The sequence below is a fragment of the Rhinolophus ferrumequinum genome, chromosome 5 (assembly GCF_004115265.2).
Source record: "Rhinolophus ferrumequinum isolate MPI-CBG mRhiFer1 chromosome 5, mRhiFer1_v1.p, whole genome shotgun sequence".
Classification (NCBI taxonomy): domain Eukaryota; kingdom Metazoa; phylum Chordata; class Mammalia; order Chiroptera; family Rhinolophidae; genus Rhinolophus; species Rhinolophus ferrumequinum.
Window position 1 is genome coordinate 53,507,137 of NC_046288.1, and position 26,018 is coordinate 53,533,154.

The 26,018-nt window shown below is 36.8% G+C and overlaps 1 protein-coding gene across 2 annotated transcripts in view; it reads left to right on the top strand.

Annotated features, from left to right (window-relative positions):
* The window catches only part of NFKB1 (nuclear factor kappa B subunit 1), a 112,822-nt gene that overhangs the window by 60,312 nt on the left and 26,492 nt on the right, over positions 1-26,018 (top strand). For both annotated transcript variants that reach the window (XM_033106509.1, XM_033106508.1), the window contains exons 6-11: positions 2,380-2,528; positions 11,373-11,536; positions 13,367-13,525; positions 14,888-14,992; positions 17,201-17,292; positions 19,091-19,229. In XM_033106509.1, coding sequence (XP_032962400.1) covers positions 2,380-2,528; positions 11,373-11,536; positions 13,367-13,525; positions 14,888-14,992; positions 17,201-17,292; positions 19,091-19,229 — 808 coding nt within the window. The remainder of the gene's footprint in view (positions 1-2,379; positions 2,529-11,372; positions 11,537-13,366; positions 13,526-14,887; positions 14,993-17,200; positions 17,293-19,090; positions 19,230-26,018) is intronic.

A 26,018-nucleotide genomic window follows, 5' to 3' on the forward strand; every position in this document is an offset into this window, starting at 1 on the left:
CATAGCAGTGACACTGAAGGACCCAGATATCCCAGCTGACTGGACTTTGATCCCTGGGTTCCTTCTGGTGTCCTGCTGAAGTAGAAAGCATTTCACCCAAGTGAAGCATTTCGTCATGTCTTCCACTGTTGCATTTCTGTGCTTAGTGCACTTAAAAGTGGTTATCACTTTGGGAGGGGTGTAAATGTCTAACTATTTTATTGTAAATGTCTAAATGTTTTGTACACCTGAAACTAAAACAAAACAAAACAAGACCTAGAAAAAAATATACTTGATAAATAAATTTAAAAAATAAATGAACCCAAGGAAGGAAAACAAAAAGTGGAATTACACAATCTATTTAGTGCTCTTTTACTGTTCATTTACTGCTGAAGAAGTCCTTATGGAGTATGTCATCATAACAAAGCCTGACTTCAGATGTCAACCCCAAAGGCACATTACTGGCCTTTAGTGATCCAGGGAGTATGTAGGGACAACAGCCAAGTTTGGAGCAAACCCAAAACTTTTCGTTCCCTGCCCTGTCCTGAAGGGCAAAGACTTTCTGCCTGTTATAAAAGTGAAAACACTAACTTCATAATTACTTCTATGCCCAGAGGGCTTTTTCAAGTGCTATACCTATTTAAGAAATTATTTATTTGTACTTTGAGGTGGTCAAAACCTAATTTAATCCTAACCGTTCTTTGTGATTAGTTTGTTCTACGAGGACTAGAGGCCACGCCCACAGGTGGCCCTGTCCCTCGGAAATGGCTGTTAGAGAGTTCAGAAGCAGACTTTGGCAGCAGCTCTGAGCCAAGGTTCAGTCAGAGAAGCCCCAACATTTCCAGTGGAGCCACACTGTTGGTTAGAGGGGAATCTATCCTTTGCTCAGGTGGGGAACTTCTCTTCCCCAGAACCCTCTGGGGAATAATCCCAGCTCTTATCACCTTCCCTCTTGCAATGAGAGATTGGATTGGGAAAAACATCCATACAGAAAAAATTCTTACAAACACCTGCATCAGTGGGATGAATATGAATCCATTTGATGATATTTATAGAAGTAGACTGGTTGAAAAGGAGTCTGTCTGTTTCCAAGAACTTTTACTGGAAAGTGTAGGTTCTCCCTCAGATTTATATCCGAAAGGCTCCCATCAAGGATCCATTGCTAGCTGAAATTCCTATCTACTTTCTTTCCCTTCTGAGCTAAAGGCTGCTTGTGGAGACCGAAGTATTTCTAATGATTGTATAATTGGGAGGCCCTCTTTGTAGGATATGCACTTCCTCAAAAACACCAATATGAGCTGAGGACACAGGGTGACCAGTTGTTAGCCCTAAAAGTCCTGGAACCAGGAAGTCCTAGGCAAACTAGGATGGCTGGTCACCTCTTGGAGGAAATATAGTGCGTTTCCAGCAGTTTGGCCAAATTTATGTCAAGATTCTGACTTACAGGATTCAGGAAGGTAAAAAGAAAGCCATCCGTCTTTTCTGTTAATATGATTTTAGTGTTGGGGCTTTCTCAAGGAAGGTGTCTGTGGTCTGAGGACTAACTGGAGAGGAGAAAGGGTGCCCAACCTCTCTTTGCTTAAAATGTCATTATCCCCATGCAATTTCCTTTTAATTGCTGTTGTTAACATTTTAAAAGTATAACAATAAAAAAGATAAATTACCTTATATAGAAAAATCTGATTTTTTAAAATAGCGAAGCAGGTGTCCTATCTAAGGATTTGCACTTAGGAAGTGCACATATTTTAATTGAAGAAACTCACTATGACCTGGACTTATGTAACTCAGTTGTCAGAGCTCTTAGCAGCGAGTGCTGCCAAAGGCTGATGTATCCTGACAGATCACTGCAGGCCCGGTCTGTGGGCTTGGGTGGCCATTGCCAACCTTCAAAGCCAGGTCCCTGGCAAGACTCTCTCCTGCCAAATCTCATGGCAGAGACGTAGGATGCACTGTTTGTGCTCACCTCCCTCCTTCCCATGATTTCCATCATCCATCAACCCCAATTCTCTTCTGACAGATCGTTTATCCAGCTTTTATGACCAGAAATTGTGATGAGGGTGCAGATGAAAATGTGTTCTTGGTTAGTTAGGAAGGGGGTGCTTCGTGGCTACCCAGCATCCTCCAAGATGTGCATTCCAACTTGACTAATGCAGACCGTATTATAAATGATCTGCTTCCTGGAGTAGATCCTCCACACACAAAACGGCTACCACTAGCATTTTCACTTATTTCTATCTCATTTGTTCACCTCACATAGTTAAAAACAGAGCTGTGGTTGTATATGTACAGGTATACCTGACTTTATATCATACCTTTTATACTTACTGGCTTGTCCTAAGCGTTTTACCACATTGCAATGTAGTCAGATGTACTAACTTTTTAAATGTGCTTCTTACATAGATCTGCAACTATGTGGGACATGCAAAGGTTATTGTTCAGTTGGTCACAAACGGAAAAAACATCCACCTGCATGCACACAGCCTGGTGGGGAAACACTGTGAGGATGGGATCTGCACTGTAACGGCTGGACCCAAGGACATGGTGGTCGGGTAAGTGAGGCAACATGATGCTGTGGAAGCTGGGCGCAGACAGAACATGGCGCCCAGGGATAGTGACTGGAAAGGCCCTTTTCGTTAGGGGCCTTTCCAAGACCAAGAGAAGGCCTAAAAATGAAAATGTGCACCCTCACTTGGACACTGAGGCATAAGGTGCCGACATGTCTGGATTTCCCTGAGACAGCCCAGTTTGCACCTGTGGCCCTGGCCTGATTACTTAACAGCATCCCCTTTCACTCTCAAAAGGGGCCCAGTTTGAATGATAAATTATATGATCACTTGACATGATGCATTCATGCCACTTTTAGCAATATTTTTCTTCTGGAAATAAATACAAGGACAAATTAGAAGAAACCTAACTATAGCAGAAATCAATACTTTATGAATGGTTTTATGCTCTTGATGATTCCATTAGGGAAGCATTGATTCTAGATTTATAGTTTGAACATTTTGAGCATGAGGTGGATAACTATTGTTTCAGTTCTGTGCTGCTTAGAAAGTGTGCACAGATAAGAAGCCAAGGAATGCACATTTGTTATGGCATTCATTGGACTTGGAACGTAAACACAAAGTGACATATTCATTTAAGGGTTGGTCTGACAGATCAAAAATCAATTTGAAGTGAATGAAGTATTATAAAAATAAATTCAGTCCAAAAGAAGTAAGACATTTTTAATTTAATTTTTAGTTTATGTTTAATTTTTTAAGGCTGCCTTTCAGGGTTTCCTAATACTGGTTTAAATAGTTTACGATAAAATCCCAGTTAATCTGGACTATTCATGCAAAAGAAAGGAATTGTTTAAATCAACTGTAATTAAGCTGATGGTAGCATTTCAGGCTTTGAATTCCGATCAAGTTTCAAGTTGGTTGTTATTGGGGAGGTTGAGCTTTCATGTTCCTAGGCATTTCTTTGTTTGACTGTAAAAATATTCAAGTGTGAAAAACCTAGAGAGAGAGCTTTCTTTTAAGTCACTAAAATCTGATTCTTTTGATGTTAGAAAAAAAAAGACTCTAGATTGGAGGAAGAAGCTTAAATTGATTTGAAAAATTGAACTGTGCTTTATATGAACTTGTTTCAACATCCTCTTGAAAGACTGGCCCGTTTCCTGTTGTATGTCACATTGGTTCATCGTCTGTTTTTGGAATACTCTTAAAATTCCTGACTGACCTGTGAGAGCTTTGAAATGCAGGGTAATCGTCAGAGTTTCAGACTAATTGATCATTTAGTGTTTCTGCAGATTTTCTCCAGTAGTCTGCTGTCAGTTTGATGTGTTTATTCTGTTTGGTCCTGTTTAATCTGTGTGATAATCATATCCTTTAGAGGAAATTATAGCTGAAGTTTCTTACTAATAATGTTTGTTATTATAAAACTTCCAGTATATTGTCTGTAATTTGGGGTTTCTGCGGTTTGGCTTAGTAATCTTTCAGGATTTTAGAAGGAACTAATAGTTATTTAATTTGGGACCTCCAGCAGGAGTCAAAGTAAATTCCCTGTTTCCAAGGAAAGTGAGGAAATCCTCTACTCTCTTGCAGTGCTGGAGTGTGGCGTTCAGTAGTTGGGAGAACTCATTCATTCATTCATTCATTCAGGAAACATTTTAAGCATAAAAGCTCCTAAATTTGGTCATCAAAATGGGTGGTCACAGCACTATGGGATTTCCTAACCCTATGCAATTTCATTAAGAAATTTAATCAAGAAAATGCTACATGAAAATTACTGTAGACTTAGTAGACTTTTTTATTCAGAGTGTTCTATGAAGCATTGGTACTCCCTTTATAATTTGATTTTTAACTGAGAAACTTTTGCTTACCGTGTTTTCTGAAATATAGTGTATCCTTCATGATTAATTTATCTCTTTTTTTTTTTCAAAGTTTCCAATGTCAGAACCTGTTGGATTTTAGTAAAAAGAACATCATGCTAGTAGTCTGGAAACCAGAATCCTATTTCTAGTTCTGTCACTCTCAACAGGACTGGGGATAATTTGCATTACTTCTTGGGGACTTTAATTTCTTCCCTTATAAAATATGAGTGTTGAGCTACAGAATTTATCTCCAGGCCCTTTTTATCTCCATAATTCTAGACAGAGCTAACATTAGCTAATAGTATAAAATAACATGAGCAGACTTGCCACATATGTATTTATGGTATGTCATCGATTATTATTATTTAGTTCTAACTTGTAGGTAAGAATAACACAGAAATTTAGGAAGATAGCCAACATTATTTCTTAGACTTGTCAATACTAGAAATGGAACCAAGATAACCTGTTTTCAACAATACAGCTTAGGCTATGAGTACAGTATAGATTTACAAGCATGGCACCCATCCAACACATCAAAAAAGTTATATATAAAAAAGAAAATGACACTGAGTAGATTAATAACCTTTAAATTATTAAAAACCACAAGAATTACCTTTCTTTGGGGTTCTCAATAAAATTTAGTTTCTATTTTTAAATATATTTCATCTATATTAAAATATCCATGTTTTCGATAACTAAGTCATGATTACAGGTTTGATTGCTTTAACTTGAGGGATTTTTTTCCTTTTAATTTTGTTTTGGTTAGCTTTAATTTTGTCTTTTTATTTCTTAGTCATTTATTTAGTTAGCCTTTCGTGCCAGTCCTCATAAAAACAGTCTTAGTTTGGTATTATATGGTTGACCCTGAATATCAACACTTGTTTCAACATTTTAGTTCTCTGAAATTTTCATGCAATGGAAACTGTTACTTGACTTTGCCTTAAGCCACCTTCCTCACCAATAATCACCACACCCTCTGTTTGCTTCCTGGTAGCCCTGATTTAGAGGGCTGGGAAGTCTTTTTTTCTAACTAATATTTACAGCATATACCAACTGGTGAGCACTGGAAGTAGATATTTAATTACAAAACTACAAAAGAGAATATGGCCTCCCTCATTGAGCTAGTGCAGATCATATTAAATTGCTGTTTTTGAGGGTCCAAAAACAATTAATTATTGGCCATTTCATATGATTCAACCTTAACACACAAGGAGCTGTCTGGAGAAAATAGACAAATATGGCCTGAGATTGGAGTATCCAACTTCCAAATTAGAGTGTGAGTTAGGGGCTGCTTTTAAATCTCATGCTAGCTGTGACGTCAGTGTTTGAGTCCTGAGAGGAAGAGAGGACAAATAGAGGGGCCACTTTAGAATCCCAACCCAATGACATGGGGATTTGAACCTGCCCAGAGGACATTTTGAGTAAGAAACAGGATTGTAGTCCCAGTCCTATTATTAAGTGTGATAACCTTTGTTTTTTAATTTTTGTCAGGTTTTATTGAAGTATAATTTAAGTATGTAATAGTTACCCTTTAAAGTGTACAGTTCTATGAATTTTGACAAATACTCATATAAGCACCACAATCAAGGTATAGAATAGTTCTGTGGTAATGTCTGCCCTTATTCTCTTTTACATATTATTTTACAAATTTTCAAACACATACAGAAGTAGAAAGAATACCACTAAATTATTCTGTGTATCCCAGTGTACCTGTCACCCAGCTTCAACAGTTATTATTTGTGTGTGTGTGTGTGTGTGTGTGTGTGTTATTTTCTTTTTTTTTAAATTAGTTTCAGGTGTACAAAGCAAAGTAATAGACATTTATACCCTCACAAAGTGATAACCACCACCACCCCGCCTCTAACATCATATATAGCTGTTACAATACCATTGACTATATTCCCTATGCTGTTAATTATTACATGGGCAAACTTGACTTTAAACTCCTATCTAGATTTCTTTCAGTTATTGATGTCTGATTTAGTGCCATTCTGGTAAGAGAATATTGGTATGGTTTGAATACTTTTAAGCTTATTGAGACTGGTTTTATAGATAACAACATGGTTTGTCTTGGTAATTGTCTCTGTGAATGAATATTCTATAAATGTCAATTAGGTCAAGTTGTTTAATAGTGTTGTTGAAGTCTTCTATATTGTTACTCATTTTTTTCTCTACTTGTTCTATCTATTATTGAGAGAGGGGTGTTGAAATCTCTGAATAAATTTATAGATATATCTAGTTCTCCTTTTGATTCCTTAAGATTTTGCTGCTTATATTGTGAAGCTCTTTTGTTAGGTACATAAACATTTAGGACTTTTATGTCTTCTTAATGAATTAATCCTTTTTTCATTATGAAATGACCCTCTTTTATCCCTGGTAATACTCTTTGCTCTAAAATCTACCTAGACTGATACTAATATAGCTTTTTCAGCTTTCTTTTGATTAATATTAACTTGGAATATTTTTTTCCATCCTTTTCATTTTAATCTATTTCTGTCCTTATGTTCAAAGTAAATATGCACTACATATAGTCGGGTCATACTTTTTTATTCCATCGGACACTCTATGCCTATTAATGGGCATACTTAAGTAATTTATATTCAATCTGATTACTGATATGGCTGTGTTTAAATATATCATCTTGCTACTTGTTTTCTGCTAGTCACATCTGTTCTTTGTTCCCCTTTTTCACTTTTTCTGCCTTATTTTATATTAATTGATTATTTGTTGTTATAACTTCATTTTATCTCCTTTTTTGGTTTATACCTTTTTCTACTTTTTAGCACTGTTTTATAGTTTATACTATACATCTTAAACTTATCATAGTCTACCTTCAAGTAACATTATACCTCTTTGTGTATAGTATATGAACAGTATACTTTTTTGTCAAAATCAATTTCCATCCTTTTTTAAATTTATTTTTTATAATTTTTATTTTTAAATTACAGTTGACATACAATATTATATTAATTTCAGGTGTATAGCATAGTGATGAGATATTTATATAACTTATGAAGTGATCACTCCATAAGTCTAGTACCCATCTGGCACCATACATAGTTATTGCAATATAATTGACTATATTCCCTATGCTGTACTTTTGAAGGGTACACTTTAACTTCCCCTCTCTCGGCCTTTGTGCTATTGTGTCGTATATTTTACATCGACATATGTAAATATATTAGTTTAAATAAATGTATGTATAAATATATACATATGTAAATATATGTAGGTAATATAACACATGTCAGTGTAAACTATGGTACAATATATATTTTTTTAATCTTTGCTTTTAACAGTCAATTATCTTTTAAAGAAATTTTAAATAAGGAAAAATGTATTTATATTTACCCACACATTTACCATTTGCAGTACTCTTCATTTTGCTTCATAATCAAGACTTCTTTGATCTGATTTCATTTTCTTCTGCCTAAAGCCCTTCCTTTAATTTTTCTTGTACTACAGGTCTGCTGCTGATAAATTCTTTTAGTTGTTGTACGTCTTTAAACTCTATATTTTGTTTTTCAAAGATATTTTTGAAATGTATAGAATTCGAGGTTGACAGTGTTTATCTTTCATGTCCTTAAAATATGCTGCTCTAGGGTCTTCTGACTTGGCTTTTTTCTACAAGAAATCTCCCGTCATTCTAGTTTTGTTCCTCTTCACATAGTGTGTCTCTTTTTCGACATCAGCTTTTCAGAATTTCTCTTCACTAGTCTAAGCAATTTGATTATAATGGGCTTTAGTGTAGTTTTCTTCATGCTTCATGTGTTTTAGGGTTCAGTGAAATTCTTGGATCTCTGTTTAAATTTTAAAACTTGTCAGCCATTATTTTATAAAATATTTATTCCCATCCATTTCTCTTTTTGTTCTTCTTTTGGAACATCAATCACATGTATATTTGGCCATTTGAAATTGTCCCACAGCTCATTGATGATCTGTTCTTTTTTTAATTTCTTTTCAACTGCTTCATTTTGGATGGTTCTATTACCATGTCCTCAAGTTCACTAATCTTTTTGTCTGTCATTTCTATTATGTTCTTAATCCTATCTAGTGTATTTTTCTTCTCTGACATTGTAGCTTTGATCTGTACAGGTTTGTTTGGGGTCTTTTTTATATCATCCATGTATCTCCTTAACATACTGATGCCTTCCACCTTTTTCACTACATGTACCATATCGTTAATAGCTATTTCAATGTACTTGCCTACAAATTCTGTGTTTTGCCTCATTTCTGTCCATATTTCTATTGATTGGTCTTCATCCTCATTATGAGTTGTATTTTCCTACCTCTTTTATGCCTAGTAGTTTTTGATTGGATGACAGGCTTTTTGAATTTTGGATTGTTACATGCTAGATTTTTTTGTATGCCTTTAAATATTTTTGAGTATTGGCATGAAGTTAAATTTGGGAAGAGTTTATCCTTTCTAGACTTCCTTTTAAGTTCTGTTAGGGAAACCAGAGCAGCCTTAGTCTAGGGTTAATTTGATACCTTAGTAAAGCATTTACCCTGATGATCCATGTATTACAAGATTTCTTAAACTATTCCAGACCTGTGTGTTCTCCAAACATTTTTTGCCTGTTTATTCCTGGCAGTTCTTTTCCCAGCCTTGGGTCATTTCTTCACATGCATGTTCGGATAGTACTCAGCTGAAGACTAGAGGTGGAGCATCTGTGCATCTCTGAGTGTCTCTCTGCATGTGGTTCTTCCCTGTCTGGTGCTCTGCCTGTGAGGTCTAGCCTCCTTAGCCTCCTCACGTTTTTAACTCTGTCTCCTCTACTCAGACAGATAGCCAGGTCCTGTTAGGAGTCCCTTTCCCATGCTGCAGCCTGGAAACTCGAGGCATTAAGCCAGTATAATTGTAGGATTCACCTTGTTTCTCTTTTCCTAAGGATCACTGCCCTCTGTTGCCTATTTCCAGTGTCTGAAAACAACCTTTTTCGTGTGTTTTTTGTTGTTTAATGTTCTCTTGGTCTCTGTTACTCTATCCTTACCCGAAGCAAAAGACTGACTTCTATGTTGTTTCATTTATTACCAGAGTAAATTTACTATTCATATAATGAATAATAAGAATGTTGCATTTTTTACAGGGATTAAATTAAATAATATACATGAAAAGTACTGTATAGATGGTAAAGTGTAAAGTGCTACACAGATGTTTGTCCTTGCCATTACCAAGGAGCTTACCTCATTTTCCTATAGTTGTGGATGTTCCATATCGGAATAAGGCCTAAAAGACCAAAAGATGGAGGTGTGGTTTCTGAAACATTGCCTATGCTGCCATCCATATCAGTATGTCATGTTGCATATTTTTCTGTGCTGTATTAATTTACGCATTCATTGATTCAACAGACATTTATTAGTGCTGTTTTGTGCACTGGAGATCTCTGCCCTCACGGAGCTTAAATTCTCTTAGCGTATGGTCTTCTGTGTGTGTGTCTCAGCTGTCCCACTTTTTTCAGTCACGGTACGGACACATGTGTCTTTCTGTCTGTTGGCCTCTGTATGAGGGCTCATCGAATTCTGCCTTTACCTCTTAAGTTTTCTTTCCCTAGTTTATCTGGTCTTCCCACATTATCTTATTCTTTGTTTTAGTCAATCCAGTTGTCATAATATTTCTAAATTTCCTCTACTGATTTTTTCTTTTTTTCTTTCTAGGTAAAAACTAGAGTAAATGAAAAGTCCTTACAAAAGTCCACAAGGCTTTAAAAGATCTGTGCCCACACTTACCTCTTTGAACTCCTCACTTACTAATGACCTCTTCTTCATTTTCCTCCAGCCACCTTGGCCTTCTTGCCATTGTTGTCTTTAGAAAACACCAGCAGGACCCTTCCTCAGGGTCTTTGCACTTGTTGTTCCTCTGCCGTGAATACTTTTCTTCCACATATCCACATCTTTCCTCTCACTTTCTTCAAGTGTTTGTCAGGTGTCATCTTTTCAATGAGGCCCTTTCTGGCCTCTCTCTATTTTAAAGTGTCATGCCTTCTTCTACCTCTCCTATTCCCCATTTCTACCTTAGTTTTCTTGGTAACACTTATTATCTTTTAAATTATACTGTAAAAATTGCTTTGTTTCTTTTCTGCTGTTGAACTAGCATAAAAATTCTATGAAATTAGGGATTCTTTTGTTGCTGACACGAGCACTAGGACTCAGCCTGTCACTAATAAGGAGCTAAATAAATATTTGTTGAATGAATGAGTCTCCTTAGTAAAGTGCTTTTTTGTTTGTTGGTTTGTTTGTTGTATTACATTTATTAAATATACTTCTTTGTTTCATGTACTTTAAAAATAAGTGGCTAGAGATTTTTATATATACTTTCTTAAAAATCCCTTAAATAGCTTTATTTAGTTTATTAATGTATTTTGTTCTATAGGTATATAGCCTTCATGAGATAAAGGGTTCTCCATCCTTGATTACAGGTATACCTTCAGGCCTGAGTCCCTTAGAATTAAATGGCATTCTAGTAGTAATAAATCATTCCAACCTTATAGATAACCTAGGAGGAGATAGAATTCCAGGAAACGGGACTCCCAAACAGGATCTAGACTTTAAATCCCATCCAGACACCCAAAGATATCCAAAAGAAAAATCTTTCAAAATATAATATTCCTCTTGTTCTCAAAAAAAGTTAGTACTATATTTGGAATTACAAAATTTTTGTACAACTCTCCTAGAAAACACTTCAAAATGAGTGTAGGTAGAACTTCCTATTGTTATATACATATGTACCCTACTCCCCTAATCATAATTTGAAAGTCTAATAAGCTCTGAAAACCAAAAGATTTTGCTAAGTTTACCATGACTCATTCGGTGGCAAAACCCAATCTGCCCTGATGTGCAACTGGTTATATTTTTCCATTTGGTGAGTCTACTTGATATGCTTCACTGCAGAAATAGTGATGTGTTTGATTATATTGTGGGCCCCAGCAACTGAGGACTTTTTTTAACTCCACTTTGCTCAAGTGAAACCATACTCTCTAGTCATTGACTGCCTAACTTTTGGTTGTTGTTGTTGTTGCTGTTATGTTTTCTCTAGCTTTGCAAACCTGGGTATACTTCATGTGACAAAGAAAAAAGTATTTGAAACACTGGAAGCACGAATGACAGAGGCATGTATAAGAGGCTATAATCCAGGACTTCTGGTACATCCTGATCTTGCGTATTTGCAAGCAGAAGGTGGAGGAGACCGGCAGCTCACAGGTGAACATCTCTCTCCCAGCCTTACTCCTTTGGGAGCTCAGGCTCTTATTTTCTCGTGTGTAGACTATGTGCTCATCTATATGCCCCAAATTTCTCTTTCTCCCAGTCTGTACCCCAAGGTGCTCCCATCCTTTCCCTGCTCAGGTACCTTTGATAGCATGCTGCTACCTGTAGAATAAAATCTCTACCCCCATAGCCTGGCATACAAAGCCGTCATAGTCTGGCCCCAGTCACCTTTGTAGGCTCGTCTCCAGTCCCACCTTGCACCCCTTCTCCCCATCACTGCCCCCTGAACACTTGATGCAGCTTTACACCTTTGTATGTGTATTTCTGTACCTAAAATATCCCACGCTTCCCTTTTCAACCTGTCAAAACCAATTCATAATTCAAGACTTAGTTCAAAACACCTCCTCTGTTATACTTTCCCCAGGTCACCTTACAAGGAATCTTTCTTTCTTTGAACTCTTTAGGAACATTATAAACTATTCTCTTTATCATAAGAATACTTTATTGTATGTTTTCCTGCCTTTACTTGTGTTTTTGTTTTGTTTTTTCTTTCAACCTTATCCCACCACATGCACCATCTCTGCTTTCATATGTTCTCCTTTTGTCTGGCCACTCTGTCATCAGCTCATATTCAGGTGATCCAACAGCAGTCATCATTTTTCCACTAAATGTGTTCCATCTTCTAAAGAAGTATGCAGACTCTAAGCCTTATTATCTTTGACTCCACCTTCTCCCTGTGCTACCTCTCCCGTTAGTGGTCCAGCTATGCTGTGCTCTCTGGTGCTCCACTCCTCAGTCCATTTGCGTTATGCTGTCACTTCTAATGCAGTTTACACCCTATGTCCAGGTGGATCTTACTAAGGCCTACATCTCACCACTACTTAGAGTCTACCCTTTACCTGCAAAACCCAAATTCTGGAAGCTGGCATTTTAGACCTCCCAAGAGCTGGCCCCAGTCTGCATTTCCCACTCTGTTTCCCACCACACCCCTTCATATCAAACTAAACTGCTCCATAGAAGTACCATGATTTCTCATTTCCTTGCGTTGGCACATTTTTCCTATACTTCCCTCTTTCTGGAGTGCCCTTACCCTCTTCATAAGTTGAAGTTCTATCCCTTCAAGATTTAGAGCTAATGTCTTTTCTGCTCCAAAGCCTCTGGATTCTCCCCTCCTTTGAAATTCCATATCTCTTCATCTCTAGCCCTTTGACAGTACTTATCACTTGAATTATCACCTTTTGTGATATAAGGTAATTATGATTATATCCATCATGATTATATCCATCATTATGTCCATCAGCATGAAAGCGCCATCAGGAGGGAAAGGAGGAGACAAATGCAACTGAGTCATCCAGTTCCTTCAGAAGTACTTTTTGGGTACCTACTATGTGCCAGTTCTGGTGCTAGGCACTGTTGAACAAACACAGTCTCTGTGCTGAAACAGCTTTTTGAATACTTAATTTTGTACTATAGAGAAATACAACCTATGCATAGGTGGCTTACTGCATTCCATTCCATCACATCCTTTGTGCCTTCAGCTCTTATTGTAGGAAGAAAAGGGAGAGCTCTGGGTGAGATAAGAAAGGAGAAGAAGAGAACAGTTTTTACTGTAATACAGAGGAAATGCAGGTCTTCTTTTGATGCCTTTAATTTTGGATAACATAAACGAGACAAACTTTAAAATTTTATTAGTAACATGAAGAATTTCAAAAGAGAGTTTTGTTTTACGTTCATGTTACTTGGGCTTTGTAAAAGCATCCTATCTAAACTGTTCACGCTTTTCGCTTTCCCTGGGCGTGAATGCCCTGTGCTGTATGGTCCTAGATCGGGAAAAGGAGATCATCCGCCAAGCAGCTCTTCAGCAGACGAAGGAGATGGACCTCAGCGTGGTACGGCTCATGTTTACAGCTTTCCTTCCAGACAGCACCGGCAGCTTCACCAGGCGCCTGGAACCTGTGGTATCAGATGCCATCTACGACAGCAGTAAGTACTGGTCTTCTGATGGAAGAGGCAGCTCTGTGTAATGTCAAGAACAGACTTGCTGCGTGCCCTGGCAGTTACTTACAAGCTCTGATTTCAGGAGTAAGTATAAGTAGCTTCATCACTTGGAGCCTCATGTTTATCATCTACAAAATGGGAATACTAAAATCCAATATAAAAAGTTGTCTAGACTGAAAGTGAAATGCTATGAGGTGCTCAATAAATGTAGTTCTCCTTCCTCTGATGTGCATTTTAGTCTTTCACATACAATGCCAAATCTCTTATTACTTATGAATTCATTGCTCTGAGGATATATTGTTGGTGTACTTAAATGGGACAAGTATCTCATTTTTTTCGTTGGGACGCTGAAGAGAAGTTAATAAAAGACAACTGTTATTCTTAGCCACCTGCATTCTCACATGTTATAACTTTATCAAGACAGGAACTTCAAGTTAACTGAGCAGTATACATTAGTACATGGCTTCACAATTCTATTTCAGTCTATAGTTCCTAGAATTTTTTAAGAGCTTAATGGTGGTCTTCAGCATTTACCATGCAAATTTCTTGTTTGGTATGTGTGGGATTTATTAAACAGAGATATCCAAAAATCCTGCAAGTGTAGTACTTAGGCTCATTGAAAGTATATATAGTTTGGTCTAAGTAGAAAACTCCATGCTCCAAGTACAACAATTAACTGATTTCTCTAATTTAAACAAATTTGAAAGGAAGTGAAAGAGTTATAAAATGATATGGACTCATATACCAAAGATCACCTTAAAATGCAGCTGTTGGAGGAAAAAAAAAAAAGGAAGCTTTATACTATTACCACACAAAACTTTTTCCCCCTAACCACATAGAATTCTAATTTAGTTTGGGGAAAAGAAATATAACATCTCCATTTTTCTTTTCTGTATAATAAAAATTAATAGTTTTTAAAAACTGCTTCTCCTAAATTTCTAGGACTCTTATAAATGGTATATCAGTATCACGGAAATAAGTTTGGGGTGAAAGTCTTGCCCTAATTGAAATCCCACAAATCCATTGGCTTGATACTTCCCGGAACATCAGCAGAGCTCTTTCTCTTTCTGTATTAATTTCTTACTGTGTTAGTGGGAGAAACAAAGATTGCTCCTTCCTGCCTCATCCGTTTCGATGATAAAGAATGACCGTTGCCCAAGAAGTGCTCTGAGGACTTCAGAAGGCATTTTTGTTTTATTTTGTATCCTTCTTAAAACAATATGCATGGAACCATCTATTTAAACTTCCTTCTGGTTGATGTGTGCTAAGGACAGGATCTCTCATAAGAGACTGGGTTGTGAAGCTGAGGATAAACCATGACGTCTGTTGTTTTTCTCCTATGGACAGAAGCCCCCAATGCGTCCAACTTGAAAATTGTAAGAATGGACAGGACCGCTGGATGTGTAACTGGAGGGGAAGAGATTTATCTTCTCTGTGACAAGGTTCAGAAAGGTAAACGTACGCTCTGATCTCAAGATGTGAAATATTCTGTGTGTATCTGTGAGTCACTTCTTAAGCAGGAGACCCAGTCATATCCCTTTTCTGCCATAGAACTCCTTTTAAAATTTGCACATTCACCTCTTCCAAATTTAAGTTGTCTGTGTTATTTGTTTACACCCAACTAATTCATTTTAAAATTTTCAACAGAAGTAAACAGAAATTAAAAATGGTCGTAATCAGTGACATTTCAGTGTTTTTATCCTTTAAACCTTGGTATCTAAATTTAGTTAGTAATAGCCCATGCTTCTCACGCACTCACACACACACACACACACACACACACACTAAATAATGTTTTGTGTGTGCTATATGCCACTGAGTTGGCTCCAACTTCTGGCAACCCTATGAATGAGTGATGTCCACAATGTCCTGTCCTCAGTAGCCCTGCTCAGCTCTTGGAGACTCAGGCCTGTGGATTCTTTTATGGAGTCAGTCCACCTCATATTTGGTCTTTCTCCTTTTCGGCTGCCTTCCATTTCTCCCAACATTATTGCCTTTTCCCAAGAACCCTACCTTCTCATGATGTGCCCGAAGTGGGACAGCCTCAGTTTGTCATTTTTGCCTCCAGTGATGTTTCAGGCTTAATTTACTCTAGGACCTATTTGTTCATCTAATGTTTTATATAGTATAAAATTGTTCATCGTGTTTATCTTACAATGCTTTGTTGCAACACTGAGAGAACTTCTCCAAATACTTTCACATGATACTGTGATGTCAGCTAAGAAAAAGAAAGAGACTAAGGTTTATAGGGAAATTCCCAGAGCATATTCCTCTCATAATTTTTACTTTCAGAAAAGGTTCTTGGCCTTTAATCTCTCTTAGATATAGTACGAGATTGATATGTTAGCAAAAGCTGAAGGAGGTTATGTTATTTTCTCAAACATCACTTATTTTTAAAATAAAATGATAGAAAGTATAGTATAATATAGATCTATTCACTATAAAAGTGATAAACATTTTCAAAATAAGCAGATGCATACCTGGAAATATAGCCTCTAAATAAAAGAATTATGGCTTAAATGAAAAAGAAAATTCTCATTTGAGGATATACACTCTGAGGTAAAAAGTCGGAAGAAAATGAGTTCAGATACCAGGTTTTAAACTAAAGGTATATATCTTTATCCAAAAAAAGTTTACACTTTCTCTTCTAATCTTGTTATCAGCTTTCTTTTAACTCATTCTATCCAAGTCATATGCATTTCTAGATTCCTGGGTGGGCATACTATGAGTAAACACAATCTGAGTTATCTTTATTTGTAAATGTGATTCTTAATCATTATCATTACATTGGAATGGCTTCTTAAAAGAAGTTTTGTACCGGGCTTAAAGAATCTGAATAACCAAGTCCATGGTAGTCCTACCTGAAGGTAAAGGAATAGTGCAGTCCTTCCTGTAAGATGGAAAGTATACCCAGGGAGATGCCAACCTGAGTTCTGTTGACATATTTCTGCAAAAGTAGAATCCGTGACTACTGAAGTGTGGAATTTAGGCATTCTAAGTTAATCTAAAGAGACTTGACCAACATAATATTTTTAACAGTTTCTCACTAAAGATAAATAAAGTATTATAGGGAGGAAGCATAGTAGAATGTTTAAGTCAGAAACTGTACTGTCTATATTCAAATCCTGGCTTCTCCATTTACTACTGTTCAATCTTGCTTCTCTTCTGCAAAATGAGAATATTAATAGTACATCTGCATCACAAAGTTATTGTGAGGATTAAATCAGTTAATATATACATATAAATCACTTAGAACTGTGTCAGCCATATAGTAAACTTTATGTAAGTTAAATATTATTGTGTAAATCTATATTGAGCTGAACCACCTTTTGGAATTCTGATATTCCTCACTGTTTTTCATGTTTCTCAGGAATGAATTGGTTAGGGATGGAGAAGTGGGACAAAGACTAATTAAGAGAAATCTCTGATTGAATAGGTAAATCTAGTATTCTGTCATTTTAAATGAAACTTGGGGCCCATTTTACTGCCAGTAAAAAAATTAAGTGATTTGTGAAAATTTCTAATTATTATAAAGTTTTACTTCATAGTAATTTATTTCAAAAAAAGTTGGTAGAATGTAGGACCAACTTTATTTTTCAGCATGTTTATAAACATTATTACACTATGTGAAGTTATATACCTGAATGTGACTGTTTGCAGATGACATCCAGATTCGATTTTATGAAGAGGAGGAAAATGGTGGAATCTGGGAAGGATTTGGAGATTTTTCCCCCACAGATGTTCATAGACAAGTAAGCGGATGATGATGATGATTTTACATTTTGTGCCTTGTTGAAATTTAGTAGTTTCCAAATATGAGAAAGGAAAACTCATAAATATTTATTTAACTTTCATAAATGAATACTATTCTGAAGACTTTCGCAGGTCTTTCAGAAAAGTTAACCTACTATAGAATTATGGGCAAGGCTCTATACAACCTTTGGCTCTAAGACATTTCATTTGGGTATCTGATCACCTAGCCATAAGGCAGTAGCCCTCGAGTCCTTTGGTGGAAATATTTTAAATGTTTGTATTTAGTGTGTTCAGGCTGGGTGGATTAACCACAGAAATTTACTTTCTCACACTTTTGGAGGCTAAAAGTTTAAGATCAAGTTCTGACAAGGTACATTTCTGGTGAGAGCTTTCTTCCTAGCTTCCAGACAGCTGCCTTCTCACTGTGTCCTCTCATGGTGGAAAGAGAGTGAGCTCCCTGGTGTTTCTTATAGGTATACTAATTCTGTACAATCAGGGCTCTGCCCTCATGACCTCCTTTAATCTTAATTGTATCTGTAACGGCCTTATCTCCAAATACAGATATGCTAGGAGTTAGGGCTTCAACATACAGATTTTGGGGAGAACACAATCAGTCCATAGCAGTGTTCTACTGGAGTAATTCTGGGGAAGCCTGTTAAAAGGGTATTCTAATGAAAAATGTTGAAAGGAGGAGTCCTCTAGTTGAGGCTGATGTCATCATGATAAATCAAGATTTCCAGGTGACTGAGAGATGAAAATGCTAAATTCTCGTCTTAATGATTACTCTGAATGACTGAGGAATACGATTTTCACACATACAAAAAAATGGAAATGATCCAAATATCCATCAATAAGTGGCTGATTAAATAAATTATGTGTGTGTATGTGATGGAATATTATGCAGTTATTAAAAAGAATGAGTGCTCTATGAATCAATATGTAAAGATACAACATCAAACATTGTTTAAGAATGGATATAAAACAAAGTGTATATTTAAAAGATTCACTGTTCATGTTTGCATATGCATAAAGAAACTGAAAGAATACAAAAGAAATCAATAACTTCTCTGTGTTTACCTCTGGGGGATGGTCAGGTATGTGGTAGGAATTGCCTGGATAGGAGACAGGAGTAGCAAGGAGAAGTTTCAGTGTATGCCATTATATTTTACAAAGTCTTGTTTGGTATGAATATATTACATCATCAAAAAATATAACTAAAAAATTTTAAAATGCCTAACTATTGTAGCACTACCAGAAATTAATAAGAAAGCTATCTTAGAAGTGTTATAGGATGCCTTGCATATGTCTAGAGCCTTCACCATTCTCACCTCAAAATATACTGAACCTGTGATGATGTCTCACTTGCAGGATTGCAAGTGTTTGGCCTGCAGGCTGATAGTAGTACCACCTTCCTCATCTCTCTTCCCACATCCAGTCTTTCTGATGTTGCTATAAATAATCATCTTGGAGACTTTTAAGGCTGATTGGAAAGAGGAGAAGGTGTATGCAATGTATTTTATTTACATGATTGTTTACAACTGGAAGACATTTAAAATATTAGACAAATGAAATAATAATATTTGCAATACATTCTCACAGTCTTGCTTCAGTTTCACAGTGTCGATTTAATAAAAAATGTATGGGTATAGAAATCTGAGTTTGTAACTTTCTCTAGGGTGCTGTATTTTTTTGTACACTGTGTCTAAACATTGGGCATAAAGAATGTGTTTTATGAGTAGCATTGCTGGGGGGACAAATGTACTCCTACCCCAACATTTGGATGTTTGTATATTGCAGTTTGCCATCGTCTTCAAAACTCCAAAGTATAAAGATATCAACATTACAAAACCAGCCTCTGTGTTCGTCCAACTTCGGAGGAAATCTGATTTGGAAACTAGTGAACCAAAGCCTTTTCTCTACTACCCTGAAATCAAAGGTAACTTGGCTGTTTATACTCTTGCTTATTGTTCCAATAAGAGGACTTACTGATTAGAAAAGATCAGTTAATCACCTCCTTTGAACAGCTTCCTAATAACTTGCCCTAGGGTCCATGGTACTCATTTTTGTTGTTGTTGTTGTTGTTCTCAATGCTTTCATTTATGTTTTTATTATTAGTTTCAGGTGTACAAAACAACATAGTGAGTTGACATTTGCACACCTCACAAAGTGATAACCCCAACAAGTACTACCCATCCGACATTGTACATAGCTATTATAATACTATTGACTATATGCCCTATGCTGTACTATACATCCCATGGTTATATATTTTTTAATTGTAGTTGACATTCAATATTATTTTATATGACTTTCAGGTGTACAGTGTAGTGGTTAGGCATTTATATAATTTATGAACAGATTCCCCCAATAAGACTAGTACCCATCTGACACTATACATAGTTTTTACAATATTATTGATTATATTCCCCATGCTGTATTTCACATCCGCGTAACTATTTTGTAATTACCAATTTGTGCTTCCTAATCTCTTCACCTTTCTCATTGATCCCCCATCCTCCCTCCCATCTAGCAACCATCAGTTTGTTCTCTGTATCAGTGAGTCTGTTTTGTTTGTTCGTTTATTTTGTTCTTTAGATTCCACATTAATGCTTAATGACTATTTCACTAAGCATAATACCTTCTAGGTCCATCCATGTTTTTGCAAATGGTAAGATTTCATTCTTTTTTATGGCAGAGTAATACTCCATTGTATATATGTACCACAATTTCTTTATCTAATCATCTATCGATGGACATTTCGGTTGTTTCTATATCTTTGCTATTGTGAATAGCACTGCAGTAAAAAGAGTGAGGCATATATCTTTTTAAATTTATGTTTTAGATTTCTTTGGACAAATATGCTGGGAAAGGAAAAATTAAAACTGTCATTATTTGCAGATGACATGATATTATATAGAGAGAACCCCAAAGACTCCACCAAAACACTATTAGAATTGATAAATGAATTTAGTAGGCTAGCAGGATATAAAATTGATATTCAGAAATCAGTTGCATTTTTATACACCAATAGCAAACTATCAAAAACAGAAATCAAGAAAACAGTCCCATTTACAATTGCATCAAAAAAAAAAAAAAAATACCTAGGAATAAATTTAACCAAGGAAGTAAAAGACCTATACTCAGAAAATTTTAAGACATTGAAGAGAGAAATTAAAGAAGATATAAATGAATGGAAATATACACCATGCTCATAGATAGGAATAATTAATATAGTTAAAATGTCCATACTACTTAGGGCAATCTATATATTCAGTGCAATCCCTATCAATGTACCAATGGCATTTTTCCCAGAACTGGAACAAATAATCCTAAAATTGATATGGAACTATGAAAGACCCCAGATAGCTATGGCAATCCTGAGAAAGGAGAAAAAAGATGGAGGTATCATGCTACCTGATATCGAATTGTACCACAAGGCTATAGTAATTAAAACAGCATGGTATTGGCATGAAAACAGACACATAGGTCAATGGAACAGAATAGTGAACCCAGAAATAAATCCATGCCAATATGGTCATTCAATCTATGACAAAAAAAGCAAGAATATACACTGGGATAAAGACAGTCTATTCAATAAATGATGCTGGGAAAACTGGACAGATATATATATGCCAAAAAAAAAATGAAACTCGACCACCTTCTTACACCATATAAAACAATAAACTCAAAATAAACTAAAGACTTAAATGTAAGATCCTAAACCATAAAATTCCTGAAATAAAATATAGGAAGTAAACTCTCAGACATTACTTTTAGTAATATTTTTACTTATACATCTCCTCGGGCAAGGGAAACAAAAGAAAAAAATAAATAAATGGACTAAATCAAACTAAAATATTTTTTCACAACGAAGAAAACCATCAACAAAATGAAAAGACATCCTACTGAATGAGAGAAGGTGTTTGCCAATGATGCATCTGATAAGGAGTTAATATCCAAAATTTATAAAAAACTCATACAATTCAACACCAAAAAAACAATCCAATTAAAAAATGGGCAGAGGACCTGAATAGACATTTCTCCAAAGAGAACATACAGATGGTCATTAGACATATGGAAAGATTCTCAACCTCACAAATCATCAAAGAAATGCAAATAAAAACCACAATGAGATATCACCTCACACCCATCAGAATGGCCATCGTCAATAAATCAGCAAACAAGTGTTGGCGTTGGTGTGGAGAAAAGGGAACCCTTGTGCACTGTTGATGGGATTGCAAATTGGTGCGGCCACTATGGAAAACAGCATGGAGGTTCCTCAAAAAATTAAAAATAGAACTACCTTATGACCCAGGATGGTACTTATTTTTAGAGAAGAGAGAAGTAATATACTATTTTGGGGTCGTGGAATTAAGTCCAGCCTTTTAAAAAAATGTTATTTCCACCAAGCTTATATGAGATTTAGACATTTATTTGAGAATTTGTCTTTGAATTTGAAATTCTATCATTTATTCAGTAACTCAGGGTTCAGGCATGTGAGATGAAAAGATAAGACACTATGTAGGGAGTCAGCCACTCCACCAGCGGACCTCTGACAGGTGAAAAAAGACTCAGCCCCATTGCAGTACAGAACTATAAAAATGAATAAAGCACTGTTCTTTTTCTCACAAGAGACACACCAAGAAGAGGAGATAATAGTCTCCTTAAGTAATTGTAATGCTCATTAATTATTTTGATTATTTCCAAAAGCGAAGTATCCACAAACACATACGAGAATGCTGAGGAAAGAGAGCCCTTGCTTCTAAAGCCACCAAGAAGAAGGCTTCTTCAAAGTCCTTAAAAATTGGCAATATATTTCAGTAGTTAGATGTGAAAGGAAAAAGGCAAGGGTTTCCTAGGCTTTAGAAACTTGAGGAGCTAAAACAATGTGTATTTGTTCATAGAAAAGTGTTATGAGCTCTGAGATGGACTCCTAGGCCAAGCAGGGGAGGAAGGGCAGAGCCAGGCTCAAGTGCCATCTATGATTGGCAGCTAAAGAATTTTGCCTTGATTCTGGAAAGGGGAATGACCAGGTCTGTTTGAATTTGGAATGATGGCCCTGACTTCTTATATAGACACTGAGGAGATTATCTGGGCAGCAGGCAATGAGTCAGAAGATAAATGCAAGAATCCAAGTGAGAAACGGTGAGACTCTTAAAGGTATTAGTGCAAGGAATGAGAGGAGAAGGTGGATTCAATGATGGTGTCAAGACGACCCACATGGTGGCTCAGGTAGGAGGTGAGGGAAAAATTCAGGAGTTGTAGGTGGTTGTAGGCATCCCAGCCTAGGAAGGCTGTGATGTGGTTGAGTTGATAAAAGAATCAAGAGAGCAAAAGCAGATTTAGGTGGGAAGAGAGGAAGTTCTGTTTAAAACATGTTGCATTTTAGATTCCTGTGGCACATTCCTAACAGGCCAGTCAAAAGGCAGAATTGAAACTCCAGAGAGGGCAGGCTGGGAAATTCAGCACTGAGAATCCTCTCAGAATGAGTGTAAAAGTCCCCCAGACTAGATAATTGTCCAAAAGTACTTCTTCACCTGGTGTCCACTGACGCCCAAGGGCTCCATGGATAGAAATGTCCTTAAATGTAAGTAGCTTTTCTGTAATCCTATTTTGTATGTTACATATTGAAAACTGTGGTTCTAAGAAGGGACCATAGACTTAACCAGACTACAAAGTGGGCCATGGCACAAACAGAATTAGAAACCCTGAACAAGAGGGAAGTGAGCCTAGCGAGTGAGGTCGATAAATGACCGTCACGGGGCCCCCAGGTCCTGGCTAAGGTTGGAAACCACAAAGGTGCTGCAGCAACGGTCCACACATGTATTGGATCCTGTGATAGCAACATGTGATGGATGATTTTGAAGAGGACTTTCTTTTCCTAGAATTCATGCGGTGGCAGGAGCACTTAGAAGGTGCTTCTGTGAGTTCTTGTTTCTTTTCTGAGGTTGTGACCTCTCCACTGATGAGTCAGATTTATAGTGCCTTCCGTGACTGGTGGTTTGAAAACATTGTCAGCAGAGGAGCCTTTCTTTTCCCTCCACATGAAATTTCATGCAAAATCTCAGTATGTAAACCTGATAGGCTCTGGTTAAAACAGAGGAGGACACCTCTGCCCACTTAGCCTTTCCCAGAAGCTCTCTCACCTCTCTTCTCTTCCCCAGCCAGGAGCTGCCTGAGGTCTTCTGAATGCTTCAGTCTGCATACAATTTGAAAATCACTGCTTTAGATTAAACACTTTCCTTTAAAAGTAGATGCAGAAGAGAAGCATGGCAAAATTTTTGAACTTTATGAGGAAAAAAATAGATTTCTTGTCCTAAAATATGTCTTCAAAATAATGTCAATTTTTCTAACACAGAGAATCATGTTTTAAAAAGGAAACCCAGATATGTATGAGCTTAGAAACGTTCAAAGCTGAGCTTGGTCTGTAGGCGGCATGTCTGCCTTCCCCAGTGGTATATGTACACCCAGACAGTATGATGCAGGAGGGACATGTTCAGACTGTTACTTTCATTGCTACACTATGGTGGGAGCCATCTGTTCTGGGGTTAGAGAATGGGAGCTCCTGACAGTTCAGAATCCCACCTAAATGCTTTAAGCACTTCCCTTCCAGGCTATCATTGACTAAAAGCTGGATGTAACATAAATAATAAAAGAGTAAGTATATGAAAATGATCCAAACTATACAACCCCAAGGAATCATTGTGTACAACTCAGAAGTCATTGAGCACATCTTCCATTGCTCCTAGCCCCTCCAGTCTCTCCCAATCTTATTACCTAATTTTATATTCTTCATTGTTTTTATCAACATGTAAAATTGTCTTCTCTACTAATTTGTGTCCGTTATCTTCTTCCTACCTCCCATAAGAATATGCTTTAGGTCACAGATTTGGTCTTTCATGTTTATTGCTCTAGAACAGTAGATGTCTCATAGTAGCTGCTCATTAAATAACTGACCTGACCAACCAAGTTGGTATAACTGATGGAAAAAATTTATAAATCTGTCCAAAACCTTTGATAAGGAAATTGTTAAAGTTGCTCCACTTTGAGGTCACCTCTTTCTAGTGGAAGCACAGTTTCCTCAAAGGTGACCCATGTTGGCTTTTTTTCTCCCTAACAAGTCTGGACATGATCAGTTTTTAAACCATTATTTTCTAAATGCACTTTGCTACCCTACTTTCCCCTGCTTCATCTTTCAACTTCACTCAGATGATCGGGAGATAATCAGTAAACAACAGCATTCTCTCTAGCCCTGAGATGACAGAAACAACCGCAGAATTAGAAATAAGTGAAGATATTTCCGAACACAGACAACAGCCAAAACTGACACTGAAGATTCAGAAATAGAACAATCATTAAGTATTAGGCTGCTTATTACAAAAAAGGATACCACATTGACTGTTTATTCAATTTAAACAAAAAACAAAACTTTTTTTCACTCCTTCAGCCCAAAAGAGGGAAGGAGAAAAAATATATAGCAGGAAAATCAGAGAAGAGAAAAGGAAACAGAAAGAAGAAACAAGAACACAACAATAGACCACAAAGGCAGTGCCAGAACTCAGAGGGGTGGTGGGACTGGTGAGAAACACAGGCAGTGAGAAGCTAAAGAAAAACAGAGCAACCACATGAGGAATGAGGGAAGAAAGTCTAAAGAACATCTCGACTTGGACAGTCAAAACTCTCAGCATCACTGTAGTTTAGTCAAGTAGTGGTTCTAGACCTTTAGCCTTCCATAGCCCGTCAGTCACCCCAACAGCTACAGATCCCTCTTTTATTGTATTTCTGGGGTCCACCCACTTTTATCGTCATGGTGACCACCAAGGAACAGCCTCCGTCACCTTATGTCTTCATTGTCTCTGCCACTCACTTTGACTCTATTTTGTCCTATGTACCAGTGACAGGTGAATCTTCCTAAAATACCACCACGGCACATCATTCTCTAGTTCAGAAACATTTGTTGGCTCTCTTGCCTGTGAGTTAAATCCCTTCAGTTCATAGTTCACATGCTCCACAATATGGTCTCAATCAGCCCTGTTTCTCAAGAATTCCTCATACTGAACTTTCACTTCAGCTACACTGATCCACTGCTGTTCTCATAAGCACCCAGTGCACATTCTTTCCTTCATTACTTTCCCTCTGTATCCCTTTCCCAAAACATCCTCCACTTGCCCTTTCGTGATATAAAGTTGATTTAGGGAAGCTTTTCCTGAAATTTCCAGCCCACAGGGACGTCCTAGAAGTACTTCCTTAAACTCCTGGAATACTGGTTTGCACCATGCATTCAACACATATAGATAGCTTTATAGTGCTGTCTCTCTGAGTCTTTCCATCACACTTTAAAATTACAGTGGAGGGTTCTTGACAGCAAAGACTTATGTCATACTTCTCTATCCCTAGCACTTAGCTCATGGGAGATAATAAATGTTACATAATAAATGTTAGCAGTAGTTGTTTTAAGTGAAAACGCTCAATAATATTTTTCTTATTCAACATCTTAATCTTTGATGGACAATCTAGTCTCTCCCTAATTTGAATGCATGGGGACTCAAGAAACTGTTGCACAGAGGATTTGGGTGTGTACTGTTCTGTGGTCTCTCTGAGGCTGGTTTTCAGTCTTTGTATCACTGGAATAAATATAATGCTTCTTGAAATTTGGCATCTCTTCCTCCTTGGGTACTTTCTGTTTCCCTTTAAGATGTTTAAAAATACTATTAGAATCAATATC